The sequence below is a fragment of the Lathyrus oleraceus genome, chromosome 6, assembly GCF_024323335.1.
Source record: "Lathyrus oleraceus cultivar Zhongwan6 chromosome 6, CAAS_Psat_ZW6_1.0, whole genome shotgun sequence".
NCBI classification, from domain to species: domain Eukaryota; kingdom Viridiplantae; phylum Streptophyta; class Magnoliopsida; order Fabales; family Fabaceae; genus Lathyrus; species Lathyrus oleraceus.
In genome coordinates, this window is record NC_066584.1 from 509860226 (window position 1) to 509875492 (window position 15267).

The window sequence follows — 15267 nt, forward strand, 5'->3', positions numbered from 1 at the left end:
TTTTTTGTTTGAAGTGCATCAACCAAACACACCCTAAAAGTTTGTTATAAAATCAAATATAGCACCTCCGATGTTAAGTAGTACTTATTTTTTAAGCTAATTGGCCAATGATCACGAAAATCAATTATGATGTGATAAATCCCAACAAGTGCTCTACTTCTTTTCGTGCCATCAGCTACAAAAGAAATCTCACATATTTTTTGAAGTGCATCAACAATTTTGCATAATTGTACTTCTGAACGACACAAAATTGATTATGTGCGAGGATGTGTGCATTTGAACCCATGTTTGATGTGTACATTAGTGTAAAACATTGTTGTCACGTCATATTTGAATCATGTTAATTTCACTTGTTAGTTCTGAGATTCCATGAACGTATTAGATAAAATAAATTGAAACTTCCATTCAAAATTTATATGCATAGACATGCCTAGTGCACATAAATACGTTCTTGCATATGTATGTACCTAAATATAAATACTTGTGTACATATATTAGCAAAAGAATTAATTCTACATTACACAAGTTGGTGAAAACAAAAATAATTCAGAAAAGGGTAAAGCATCTAAGCACCAGTAACTTCTTGAGCTTGTTTCAACTTCCCTTTACTTTTCGGAGACTTTTTGCTCACTGTAACCGGTTTGTCGTCCACTTCAGTTTGGTTTTCAATCCTGGCAAAGACTGGTTGAGGTTGAGCCATAACTTGACCTCCCTTAAGTCCACCCCAATTGGTGTCTCTCTACAAAACGAAACATTTTAAATCAAACATCATAACAAAATTTGTGTGTGCGCGCGCACATGTGTGAGAGATAAATAGATAGATAGATTAATACCCAGGTTGCCGCATCAAATTGTTCCTTTGAATAGCCAAGTTGTGCATATATTCTCCAACTCAAGCTTGGAGTAACGGGAGATAGTGCAATGGCGATAATTCTCACTGTCTCTAATATAATTACAAGGTCCTGCTCCAACATTGTAAATGAAAAATTTCTTGCTTAGTCATTTGCTTATCTTCATCACAAACAAAAATAAGTGACATGTTTCTTAAGTCTTATGATGCTTGGTTATTAAGAAAGAAAAACAAAGTTCAATTGTTGATGACATTATATGAAATGCAAATTGATTACTGTGAGAACAGAAACAAGCATTTAGTAGATAGGTTTGAGGAAACTACCTTGGCGGCTGTTTCAGAAGCAGTGCCTCCTTGTTTAAAGAGAGACCAAGGAGCACGCTCATCCATATAGGAATTACCAACATTACCAATCTCCAGAACAGCCTCACAAGCTGATGTCAGTGCGAGATTTTCATAGTGAATACGAGCTTTATCAACCTGCAAATGTAAATATTGATCAAACTCCGGCAACATATGAACAATGGTGGATAGACGTATTTAAAACATGCGAAGTTAGCAATAGCATAACCTCAAACTGCTGCAAAAGGGTGTCTTTAAAATTAAAATATAGATATTACATAATATTAGTTTCCTAGAGACTTTACCAGTCTCACTACATTGTCCTTGAAGGCGTTTCCTTCTGCAGCCGTAGTGGAATCCACTACCAGAGTTGATTCACAGTTCTTTTTCAGAAGTCCTAGAGTACGATTAAGAAGATTTCCTGTCAAGATACATATAAAAGTTAGCATTAGAATCATCGTTAAAATTTAAAATTGACCAATTTACTGTTACTGAATGTTACAATCGATGAAAGTAAGGCTCAAAGTACCAATTGTATTGGCAAGATGTGCATTTACAGTATTGATGAAGCGTTCCTCTGAATAGTCCCCGTCATGGCCAAATTCCACCTCTCTGAGGAAGAAGTATCTAACTGCATCTGTCCCAAATTTACTAACCAAATCGTTTGGCTCAAGCGTATTTCCTAGTGACTTGCCCATCTTCATGCCATCCTAACATTTTCAAAATAAAAAGCATTGCTGCATGAAATAAAATTTAAATAAGAAACAGATTTATAAAACTTCCTTTAATCACAAAAGGCCAATTTTAGGTTTTGTCTTCTGCTAAGACCCATCCTTTATTAAACAAATTATTGTAATTAAAATTACATTTGAATTGATTAAATTCAAATCAACTACCAAATTACAATTACTATCATTGATGTTGAGTATAAATATAGTTGTTTTTTTAGTTTAATAACTATACACTGATAATCTTAACAAGTTTACAAAGACATCCAATCATATACCACCATCTCACCACATTTTAAACATAATTTAAGAAGTAGTGTCATGATGCGGAAGGGTGGTGAGACAAAATTGAAGACTTGTATAAAACTTGCTAACACCATTGGTGCATAGTTTTTTTTATAGAAGCATGGTCCTCGCTAAAACATTATGGCGGAAGTTGATCCATGTAGCCGACCCCACTTAGTGGGATAAAACTTGGTTGTTGTTTGTAAACTATCGGTGGTATAGATATTGAGCTCTTATTTTCCATGAAATACATATGAAGCATTATGGTAATTTTTATATATAAAGCATTAATGTAATTTAACAAAACAATGTAATTACTATTATATCTTTTAAAGTTTAGTTTTTTCTTCCATCACCTCAATGTTATTGAACTATCATTTCTAAACAATAATTTATTAATATCATTATCAGCCATAAGAATGGTAAAAAATGGCCTAGTTATTAAAAGACAAAAAAAAGAGAGGAGAAAAGCATAACTTCTGGCCCTGGCTTTGCTCAGAATTGACACTAAGCATCATTTCTAAATAAGAGACAGAGCTTAACGAAGCTACTACTTACCAGTTACCTCAAGAAGAAACATATGATAATAAATACGTTAGGGTACAAATACCTTTGTCAAGAATCCATGGCCATATACCATTTTGGGAGGGCTTAGCCCAGCAGACATTAGCATAGCTGGCCAATAAACAGCATGGAAACGTAGAATATCCTACAGAGTAACAAAATCATTAATGAAATAATGAACCTGAATGCTTTGCTATTCCGTCTTCTCTTTTTATCATAATAATAAAAGAAAATTCAATGATTAATAAACATAAGGGTCGACTATGAGAGAGGATTGTGACAAGTGGATAAAAAAGGAAGCCAAACGAAAGAAAATAAAAAGGAATTATGACATTGTTCTACCTTAACAAGTTCAGAGTAAAGCAATTGTATATTTCTCACTTAAAAGAAAAGGAAAATGACAAAATGTATGTTAAGAACAGACACACACGCGTGCACGGAGAGAGATTTTAAGAAGAAAAATAGGAAGGAAAAGAAGAAATATACCTTACCAATCAAGTGCAGTGTAGCTGGCCAACCTGAAGAAACAGCGTTTAGTAAATCAGGTTGTTCCTGGTCATCAGCTAGTGCTGATATATAGCTGCACAAATATAAGAAAAAAGAAAAGAAAGTATTCAACAAGTGTTTAATAAGGTAATTGACAATTCAATTAATGAAAGATGTTATACAATATAGCAGAAGTGTGAATTTTTCTTAATCACTTTTCCACACAAATAATTGTGCATGATTTGAACTTAAATGTATTTCAGTAACGTATTTCCATCAAGCATCGATAATGTTAAACAGAAACTGAAAGCTTATAGAATATAGAGACAGGGAAAGTTAGAGAAGCACAAATTATTATAAAATAAAAGCTCTTACCCTAGTAAAGCATCAAACCACACATATATAGTCTGAGCCTTGTCACTCGGAACAGGTATGCCCCAATCAACTGATGCTCGGGAAATGGAAAAGTCTCTTAGACCACTTTTGATCCAGGTTTGAACCTTGAAATTTACATAGAAGAGATTGATTTTAAAGAAAACTCAAATGATGCCTCCTGAAAGAGACGGTATGCAGTTCATGAAACACCTTTGTAAAGCATTATTCCACTTTTGGGGGGACGGATGCAGGGGTAAGGATGTTTTTAAAACAAGCCAAATCAAGCACCTTTGTATTTGTTTTTAGTTTCTTGCATTAAGTGATCAACGTCATATTGGATTAACATACCAAATAATTCAATTAGATTTCATGCTCAATAAGATTACTAAAACAAACACGCTGATTAGGGGAGAGAGAAATAGATAGATTTAATCAATTTGGGATGCTATTGGTTTTACTACACCCAATAGATTTATGACCATAACTTTAATGAAAAGTATAGTTACGTGACACTATAAACATCTAAACTGTATATGTGATCTCATGTCGGAGTGTTGCTGATTATAATAACAATAATAAAATTAAATGTTTATAGAAGATTCTTATTCTTCTAGAAGTAGTGTAATGTTAGAAGTGTTAATTGGCTGGATTAATCGTGAACTAAAGCTCCAAGAATTGGAAAAATGTAAAAAAAGTTTAATTACATCATGATTAATCTATTCTATTAATTTGAACCATATACGTTTTCATTTTGAATAGGCTTTAGTGAATGCAGTTAAATAAGTTCTGAAATAAATTTTAATATAGCCTCCTTGAATTGCAGTGAGAAATATAATAGACAGAGGAGTTGTATATAACACTGATAAGAGACAAAAAGAACTCCATATTCCTTTACCTCATTCAAACGGAAAGTTGGCTGCACAAAACCTGGATTTTTAATCAAAAGTTCCTCCAATGAGTTCTGATATTTTGATAGTGCAAAAAAGTAATTGTCCTCTTTCCTTGAAACACAAGGCTTTTGGTGGATCGGACAACAATTATTCTCCAGGAGTTCCTTCTCATCCTGCACCAAATAGCAATACATTCTTAAAGTAAAAGTATGAAACTAAGATGAGAAACTTAAAGAAAGACAACAAAATAAAAAAAATAAAAACTGTCAATCTAAGAGCTATAACCTTATACTCCTCACAGCTGACACAATAAATTCCCTCATAATCAGCTCGGTAAATGTCACCATTGGCAAGCACCCTCGAATAAAATTCCTTTACAATTGCTTGATGCTTGCTATCAGTTGTTCTAATGAACTTGTCATACGAAATGTCTAGCTGCAATTACCACAAAACCATAAAAAACAATATACACCAACAAGAATATTTATCTTAAATTAAGGGAGTAAATTGTTATTTCGTAAATTTGAGGGACTAAATAGATAAAATAGAAAAACTTGGGTGAAAAATTACATCTTTCCAAAGCGTCTTGTAAGCCTGTGAAATGAGATTACAATGGTCAGGTGGAGTGGAACCCTGGGCCATAGCAGCAGTTGCAATTTTCTCACCATGTTCATCAGTTCCAGTAATGAATATCACTTTCTTTCCCAATAACCGCTGTATGATGAAATGCAACAATAACAATAATCAAATTGAATAACAATTATCAAATTGGATACCAGTTTAACGAAAGAGGGGTGGGTGTACCTGGAAGCGAGCAATGGCATCGGCGGCGATGGTGGAGTAAGCGCTACCCATATGGGGAGGAGCGTTGACGTAGTAGAGAGGGGTTGTGAGGAGAAAGGGTTGGTCATTTGAGGGAGTGGGAGTAGAAGCGGTGCAGTTGCAGAAGAAAGCTCTTCGGGAATGGGAATGGGAATGGGAATAGGGTTTGGATTTGAGATGAGAAAGCGTGGAACGGTGTGAAAGAGTGGAAGGGTTAAAGAGGAAGAGTGTGTTGTGTAAGGAGAAGTGAGTTCTCACTGCCATTTCGTAACGGATTTTGCTCTTTGTGCAGTTGTGTTGTTGATGTGGCCTCTTTGTCTGTTATTTGCAGATAACATTAGGCTCATCCAAATACTAGTAATATTTAACTCTGTGTTTGGATTTTCATAATTTGATGGAGTACCAAGTAATTAGGTTCTTTTGCTTGGATTTGGAAAAGAGATTAATTGATATACCTCATACTGTAAAGATTTTTTCCAGAATCAGAATGAAGTTTGATGTAAAATAATACAACTTATTCATTTTGTCAATTTTTTTTTGTTTGAGGTCATCGTAAATATCTTATAATTCAATTTTAAGTTTTTTTAAATTTTATTTCATATAATAGTCTCTTTTGTTAAAATGATTTAACGTATGTTTGTCTATGTGGAGATTCAAATGGGATTTTTTTTACAAGTTGGATTTATTTTGAAACTTTGTTGTTTATTTATATTTCAATTACAAAACTCTAATTTCATGTTCTCATTTCATTCAGCTTATGCAAACTATTCCATTCTTCCTTTTCTTCACTGGAAGTCATACCGTTCTTCTTCTTCTTTACAGCAAGTCATTTCATTCTTCTTCTTCACTACAAATTGTTTATGTAATATCTCATATTCTCTAACGTGTTTTAATTGTTGTCGATGTTGGTAAATCTGGTAATTGACTTCATTTATTAGAATATAAGAATGATATATAAATAACTTATAATAGAAAACTAAAACATAATACTTCCTAAGTGGAGGCGAAGAAGAAGGTCACTAAGTAATGTTAGACGAGGGCAACCGATCAAAAGGGGGGAGTGTGGTGAAAAGATCCCTAGTTAAAAATTCAGAGTTTAAAAATATTTTTGATGGTTTAACGAAAGCAATTCTGGATCAAGAATTCGTCTATTCGAACTCGTTATCGAAAGGACCGAATATGTGTCTAAACTATAATGTGTGAAGTTTAATACAATGTTAAGATGAGGAATAAAAATCAATATGATTTTCTAAAAACACGTTTGAACTTTATAATACTTTGTTAAGCTATTTCCAATTAAACAAGTTGAACAAATTGACTTAAGTAATTTATCAAATACTTGGAGTGCAATGATCATCAAGCAAAATTTCTCTAAGTGTTGATAATGGTAGAATCCAATTGTAATTGTTAGATTGCAATTCTCTTCACATTAACAGTTTGAAAAACAATCCAACACTTAGAAATTTTGTGTAATTAACTATTGCACACTTGATTCAAAACAATATCAAATGTAAAGTAGAGAGAAAAAGAGAGATACACAAGATTTGTGTAGGCAGTTCCTCAATCGACCTCGTTATAGGTACGTCTGTCCCCAATTCCAAACGAGAATTGAGATAATTTCTATAACATTTTGCAAAATGTTATAAAGGAGAAGAAATAGCAATGTAAACCCTCAAATTCAGTATTTAATGTCGATCTTATCTTCTTATCTCCTCTTGATCTTAAGCAAGATCAAGTGACCCAAAAACTCTGATTGATCCTCTGGTAATCACTACTCCCTTGATAGACACTACCATTCTTCAAGGCTTTCACTCAGTTGAATTCAATCACAAGCTTTTTATGAACCTAAGCTCTTCAAAATAATACTCGGGTTACCGCTACTCCCTTGATAGAACCCATCGTTCTTCAAGGCTTTCATTCAGTTGAATTCAATTTTGCGAGATCCTTGTCAAAAAACCCCAAATCAATCTCGATCTTGGAGGGAAAATCCCAATTGGTTTTATCAATGAAACCCCCAAAGATTCTTAACTCAATTAAGATTTACAAATCCTAACTTGAGCGTTATCACTCTCAATCTAGACCATTCAACAAGAATGATTATGTGTAATTGTTGAATGTATGCAAAGAAGAAGAATGAAGATGAATGCAGTTTTTCTATCTTTCACTAGCATCATAGCCACTTTTTTCTCTCTCAGAGCACCAGATTGAACTTGTTTTATTGTTAGATGTTTTGAGGAGGAAGTTAAGCATCGGCCCCCAAGCTAGATACACCGACAATCCAAATACTTGAATGTTGTGTACAAATACGTACACCCTATTTTTGCATTCCAGTTTATTGAGAAATTATTTTGAAAAATGAACTTGATGTTGGATCAAGTGGTTGGAATTTATTGTGAAAAAGTGTGTGTGAAGAATGAAGGTAGATGTAAGACCCCAATTTTTGCCCTAAGATCCCTCATGGCCTTAAGGCATCATATTATTGCCTCAAGGATCATTTGTGCATCTTAGCTTCCCTCCTAGTGGGTGGGATACCTTGTGAGTGTGGTTCTTGATCACCAAGCATGTATTGAATTTGTATGTCATTGCTTTTCATATGTTTACTAACCAAAAGTACAAAAATATTGTCATCTAACCTTGTTTCTTGCAGATGAAGCAAACTAGGTCAAATCAGTCAAAATCAGCCATTGAGCTAGATGGTGACCATTCTTGAAGAATTTGGGCACCATGATCATTCATAAGAGTTCATATAACTTGTGATATCATTTGGAATCAAGATCTCAATTGAAAAAGGCTTGAAATTCATCAGAACATGGCTCAGTCAACCAAAACCCTAGCAAAGTCAACTGTGGTCAACTGTGGTCAACTGTGCATTTAACCAGGATTTGGAAGGTGTGAGATGGTTGGAAATGTCTCATCCATGTCCATATAAGCCTCAATTAACATTTCAAACATCCACAGTGAAGGATTTGAAGTCAAACAAAAAGTTTCCCAAAATGGAAATGACCTGTAATTCTCACCTGCAAAAAATGGAAAGTATTGCTCCTCAAAATTACATCATGATACAAGCTTCAAATCAAAATTTGTCCAACATGAAAGTTGAAGATCTTGTTCTTGCCTTTCCAAAAAGTCCAAGAACATGCAATTCCCATTTATGGTTGGCAAGTTATGGTCCAATCATTTTCAGAAAATCTTGAAATTCAAAGTGGCATAACTTTCACATGGAATGGCCAAATTGGATGGTTCTTCTTTGAGCAAACCACATTTAACATGTACTTTCATAATCCATCATCACATTTTGCCAAAAGCCTTCACATAAAAAGGTCATTTTTCAAGTGTACTAATTAAAAACCAAGGGCAAAATGGTCCAACTTTCAAAGTACAAAGAATTTTGACATGGGACCAATTCCAATAGCTTCCAAATGAGATTTATGGTTTGTTCAAAGTGAAAAATCACTGTTACATTGATCCAAACTATCCAAGGCCAAAAAGGCCAAAATGCACTACAAGCTACATTTTGCTAATTACCAATTTCTGCCTAATCATGATTAAGGAGTGGATTAAGGGCACATATAAAAGCTTAATTCTAACAGAATTGAGGGGATCCATAATCACAATTCTCATATCTAAGATCAAAATCCTCAAATTCTCTCATTTTTTTCACAATTTCACATACACTATTTTTTCTCCATTTCATCAAAATTCACCATTGTTCTTGCAATTTCTTTGTCAATTCTTCATCTGCAGGTGTAGTAGGATCACTGTTTTTGGTAATTGAAGCAAGAACCGTGCAAATTCGCAACTGTCCAAACCTTGAGCTTCAATGGCAATTCGTGATTTCTCCATGATCAAGACCTGTTGAGCTGCGAAATCATCATCATTCATCTTCATAATCATCATACTCCGTTTGTTTTCACAAATCGGAGCTAAACACGTGCCGATTCCACACTGTCACTTCAAGAAGGTAAGATTTCAATGTCTTCGATTCTTGCAATTTCTATATGGATCTTGTAGATCATGGCATGTAGGTCACGTTAAACTTCGAATCGTGCGAATCCATTAGATATTGAGCTAGATATGTTGATCTGAATATTTGTGTGTGAATCTTCTTTCGATCGGTTCTTTGCGTGCGTTAACCTTTAGACAAAATCGTTGCCATAATCGTTACCTACGTTGAAAGAGGAAGAGAACGGTATATCGCTTATGCATTTTGGTTGAGAAATGCTCGTAACCGCACCTGGACTTGATGAAGACGATGAACACGCGAAGAACCTTCATAAAATCTGGAAAATCCCGCGTCCAATCTGTTCCTGCGCCTGGCCAATTCGAATTTCATGTTTCCCGCCGGTTTCCACCAATTACACGCCGCCACCGCATTAAAACAAAACGGCCGCGTTTTGGCCATGGACGTGATATTTACAAAACTGCCATCCGCAGCATAATTATTTCATTTAGAAACTTAAATAATTATTTCACATATTAACAAATCTTTAAAAAAATCATATAAAATTCAATTTTAGTCCAAATTAGGTGGGGATTTTTTTGTTAGATCCCAAATTTAACCTAGTTTTTTTTAGGCATAATAGTTCATGTTGTGCCTGGTAGAATTTTGGATTGGCTTATTGATTTTTGTCATGTGTGCATTATTTGTATGTTTTACCATTTTAATCATAAAATAATCATGCTAGCTCCAAATTTAATGAAATTTCATATGATGATTATTGACTCATTCCTGGAGATTTTGATGTGTAATTTGTGATTTTTGGATCTCTGGATTGATAGATATGATTAATTCTTTTTGAGTGTGACAATATGTGTCACACTATGCTATGCTGAGGTCGTGATTTATTTTTCCATGCTTACCTTAGGCATATGGCTCTGATTTTTTGCATGAGATGACTTGTATATGTCAAGTTTCACCATGATTTTTTGTGGATTTAATTGATCCATTTTCTAATTGATTTGGATTTTTGATTGCTGTTTAGCATTTTTGGATTGTTTCTTGAGTGACAAACTTACATGTCTTGTTAAATACTCATCCCTTATCCTATGCATATGAAATTTGGTGGAGTGCTTCCTAACATGTTTAGTTGTAATTTGGCTTTGGTCCCGTTCATTTCTCAGGAGTTCATACTGTTTTACAATTGATTGAAGTTGACACTTGGTTTGTGACCTTGTTTGGGTTGATTTTTGCATGCCATGACATGTTGAATTTAATTTCCCTACTTCCACTAGTCCAAATTGCATGAAACTTGATATGTAGCTCATTGAATATGTTCTGTTTAGAATAGAATTTTTGTGGAATTTATTGAGCTGTTTTGATATTTGTTTGGATGTAATCATTCTGTTTGCTCATTTATGATTCACATTTGCTTACTTTGAGTTAAATTGTGCATAAAATGGAATTAGTGCATAGTTTTGATGTGAGGCCAATTGGATCCTCTTCTTAATTGAATTACCTGGATTTTGATCACGTTTCACTTGCTGTTTTAAGATTTTTCCATCCTTTGGACCCTAGGCTTGTCCTAGTGGTCTTGTTACTCATGTTTGAGTTTGACTTTGACTTTTCAGGTTAAGAAGCAAAGTGCTTAAAAGGAATTAATGCAAGTTGAATTGTTTCATTTGACTATTGTGAACTAACTTGTTTGTGTTGTAGGGTGCTTGGTTCACTTGAGCTTTGTGCTATGCACATTATTGTTGGATTGTACATTATTTGTTGATCATTATATTGTTGTTTTGTTTATGCTGGGATGCTGATTATATTTGATTGATTTCAGGTACCCTTTAGTTGCTCAGTTCTCTTAAGAACTTGCATTGCTTTGCTTGTATAGCATTTGCATTGAGGTAGACTCTCTTGTCTCCATGTAGTCTGGAAGACCTGGCTTGTTATTTAGCCAGGCAACTGTCTGAAGTCCTTCTTAAGAGGCAATGATTGTGATTGTTTATGTTTGTCCTAAGCAGGAAAAGTCCTCATTTGAGGCAATTGGTGGATATAAGAGATATGTAGCATATCTCCCACTATTCTATGTGTCTTCTCCTTGCTCCCATTACATGGTTATAGCATTGAGATCCAAATCCAAGATCTATCGAGTCTAATTTGTGGAGAGAGTTCCTTCTTTCTGAACTCCCACACCTTCTTATATTCAATGCTCTCCCTGACCAGGGATAAGAGTGATGAGGCACACCCCTCATATCCTATCATCTGCTTCACCTTAGCCCCTCAATGGCAAGGTTAAGAGCAATATTAACCCTATTCCAGTTGGCTTTAGTGCCTCACCCTTGTTTGAGCCTGATTGCTTGGTTATAGTGTGTGATAAATGACCTTGCTTGATTACTTGCTTGACCCATATGTCCATGATTACTTGAGTTTGCCATTGCGCATTTATCATCATTGATTGCCATTGTGCATTTATCATCATTGATTGCCATTAGTGCATGATCATTTCATTTGTCCTTGTGACATTGATGTTTTCCCATTGAGGACAATTGTAAGTCCATGTTGATTGGCTTTTGTTCCTATGACATGGAAGGGATAGAGTGTAAGACCAATTCATTGGTCACTCATATCCTCTTTGCTCTTTGATTGAGCTTGTTGTTGTATGTGAGGATTCATTGTAAGTCCATGTAATTTGGCATCTGTTTTCCTAGGATCATATGTGGAGGTTAACCTAAGTCCAGATAGATTGGCAGTTGACTTCCATGTTTTGTTTTTGTTTTGCTTTGAGGAGATTAGAGTAAGACCATTTATTGGCATCTGACATCCCATTTTGTTTTGCTTTGTGAGATTGGAGTAAGACCATTTATTGGCATCCGGTATCATTGTTTTATTTTAGGAGATTGGTGTAAATCCATTTATTGGTATCCGGTATCCGCTTTTTGTGAGATTGAAGTAAGACCATTGAGTGGCATCCGGTATCACCTTGTCTTTTATTTTGCTAACTTGCTTTGTTGCTTCATTCCAAAGGACACACTTGAATCATCTTCTATATGATTTCAAGAGGTGAACCTCTAGGAAGTTTTACACTCCATCACCCATATCCTTTTTGTTTAAAAAAAAAACCCCTTTTCACATTGTTGACTTTTCAAACTTGTATATACATGTTGTGCAAACATTCTCACTCCTTTTCAAATTAGAAACTTGGACCCTAAGTCCTTGACTTTTCAAATTTCCTTTCATAACACTTCTTTGAATCAATCTAACCATACTTTGACCATCCTTTTGTGAATAATCATAATCCATTAATCCAACTCATTCAATTGTTTTGTGGCTTTGTCCATGCTTGTTAAGTTTTCACACATTAGCCGTAGGTTTTAATTACCATAGTGGTTGATGTAAATCTTACCTTATCCTTAGTGAGTTGATTGTAAGTCTTCCATACTTATTATAGGGTTAACCCCTCACTAGTATGTTGAAGCCATCCTCGCATGGTGGATTGTTGATGTTGGTTGAGTTTTCTCCCATTGGTAATGAAAAGCCTTAGTGCTTGTGTTTTAAAATTGAACTCACTAATTTTTGGAAATCTTTTAGCCGAACTACGGCGTTTTGATCCTTACCTTTGATGGAAGGTACGTAGGCAACGGGTTCATCCGTTCGGACACAAAAATAATTAACTTGTACATTCTTTTCTCATCATCCCATTCATGTTTGCACATTATGTCAAAACAAATAAACATTTTTTATACAACAAGTGTGAAAAGGGCTCCCTAGGAGTACCTAGGACGTGATGGGTGCCTAACACCTTCCCATTGCGTAATTTACCCCTTACCCAGACTCTCTGATCTTTTATTGGTTTTCTACGTGTAAAACTTCTTAGGTTTTTGTTCGCTTTTTAACCAGTCCTTAGGATAAATAAAAGTGCGGTGGCGACTCTATATTCATTGTATACATTGCTTATGGTTTAACCAATAAATCATATAGCGACGAATACACCGCTACAGTAGAGATAGAATGAGATAGGTTGAAAAGAGAATGGAGAATGATATGGATAATGGAATGATAAGATGTTTGACGTTGGATCAAGCACTTGCATTGTTATGAAATGAGTTTGATTTGGAAAATATTTGATGTTGGATCAAATGTGCTTTTTGTCTTTTGAAACGTTTGGTTTTATCTTTTAGTTAGCATGAATGGAAAGCTATAAAGGAATGTAAATCTAAGTTATTACACTTGCATGGGAATGGGGGACATGTGACTCACAATGGGATGACGGAACCATACAATATAAAAGGTAAGGAAAAGGAAATATACAAGTTATAATCCGAGCACCATGCATAAAACAATCAAGTGTCATGTCATGGTGTCCTCAAACAATACAAGGCAAATGATGATTAATAAGAAAGTATCTTGGATCTAAACTTGAAATCGCAATGGTCATGTAAGCATACAAACAAATGGAGTTAGTGTGAATTAAAACAAACGAGAATGATGCATCAAATGTTAACATGCTCAATGGCTTTAATCAATTTAAATGAAAATGAATCATGAACAATTAAAGATGGGTTAATCATATGACCATGGCAAATGAAATGACATACACAAGGCATATATCTTATGAATTTAAATGACATTTTTAATTTCCATAAGATTATCACAAACAAAATGAATCGATTAAATGGATTGAAAAATGAACCTAAACATGATATATGGATCAAACATGAAAAACTAACAAAAACTCACCTCAGCATTCAATGTCTTCTTTTGTTCGTGGTTGATTCTTCCGTCGGTGTCGTCACGTTGAAGCGTTGCGTTCGTGATAAAGATGAAGACATTGTGGACGTCGTTGCGCTGAAGGATGAAGAATGAAGATGAAGCCTTGTTCGAATCGTGAGTTTCCCCTTTCAATTTCTTGTTTCAATTTCTATTCCTCTCTTCCCCAAATTCCTTTTTTTTTGAATTTCTCTTCAACTCTCTCTTTTTTCTCTGTGATGTTTTTCTTGTGATTCTGTTATTAGGGTGATTGAAGTGGTTGAAGTTTTTTTATTTCCGTTTTTCAGTTGAGAGGTTTGAGAAAGTTCTGTTATAGGGTGGGTATGAAGTTGTTTGAAGTTCTTCTTTCGAGTTTGTTGAATTTTATTAAAGGGTTCAGAGGGGTTAGAATGGTGATTTATGTTAGAGGGTTCCAAGAGGTCCAGAGTTATGAGAGAGTGAGGTTATGGTGATAATTTTGTTTACAGGTGACTTACTTGAGAAGTTTGTTGGGAAAAGTTGTTAGGAAACACTTTAGAATCTATGTTGTAGGGTGGTAGAAGAATGCAGGTAGAGAGTGGATTAATGAAGGTTGTTGGGAGTATGGAAGTTTGTTGGGAGGTTATTCCAGGCTTTGTTCTTTTGGAAGGTTGTTGAAGATTCCTGGAAGCTAGAAGTTGGTTCTCTATTTGCTGGTGTTAGAGTGAAATGAAGAGAAGGTTCCAATTTCGAAAATGAATATTTCACTTCTGTTATGCAATGTGTTTCTTTTCGAAAATTTCTTCCCCCAATTTTGAACAGCATGTTATAATTTTATGTCTTCTTCCTTTGACCATCCTCATTTTCTTATATTTGATAATGCATTACTATTATTTATCCTTGTTTGTTTATCCATAATAACTGAAAAACTAGTGTCTGTATCTTCTGCTAAGTTAGATGAATCAACTTTTATAGGCAATGAAGCTTCAATTATTGAGCTACTTGGTGTGATTCACTCATTGTACCAGATTCAATCATTACCTGGACACATGCTGCAACCTGTGATTCATTTTCCTTGGATATAGGTAAGAATGATTTCTGCTCACACTCCAAATCACTATCATCATCCAAATCTTGAAAATCATCATCAATCAAGGAATAACCATACGCCAAATGCCGCCACAAAATTCGATACTCTTTCACACTCGAAATACCAATCGAAGTTTTCTCCACCATCTCCTTCCAATTAATCTTCAAACCTGC

At 34.7% G+C, this 15267-nt stretch overlaps 1 protein-coding gene and 1 long non-coding RNA gene across 3 annotated transcripts; one reads left to right on the forward strand and one right to left on the reverse strand.

The window, feature by feature from the left end:
• Window positions 1-378: 378 nt before the first annotated feature.
• LOC127098078 (methionine--tRNA ligase, chloroplastic/mitochondrial) lies at window positions 379-5818 on the reverse strand. Its single transcript, XM_051036577.1, has 12 exons — window positions 5325-5818; window positions 5091-5234; window positions 4806-4955; window positions 4526-4693; window positions 3631-3755; window positions 3256-3349; window positions 2816-2914; window positions 1722-1902; window positions 1498-1613; window positions 1175-1330; window positions 834-962; window positions 379-739 (listed from the first exon to the last, which is right to left on the reverse strand). The coding sequence occupies exons 1-12, from the start codon at window positions 5604-5606 to the stop codon at window positions 566-568; spliced, it is 1818 nt and encodes a 605-aa protein (XP_050892534.1). The 5' UTR covers window positions 5607-5818; the 3' UTR covers window positions 379-565.
• Window positions 5819-13596: 7778 nt separating this feature from the next.
• LOC127098079 (uncharacterized) lies at window positions 13597-14860 on the forward strand. 2 transcript variants are annotated; one of them, XR_007793297.1, is made up of 2 exons: window positions 13597-14163; window positions 14292-14860. It is a non-coding gene; the product is annotated as an uncharacterized LOC127098079 (long non-coding RNA). The 2 variants fall into 2 exon arrangements; XR_007793296.1 differs by having other exon boundaries at window positions 14334-14860.
• Window positions 14861-15267: the final 407 nt, after the last annotated feature.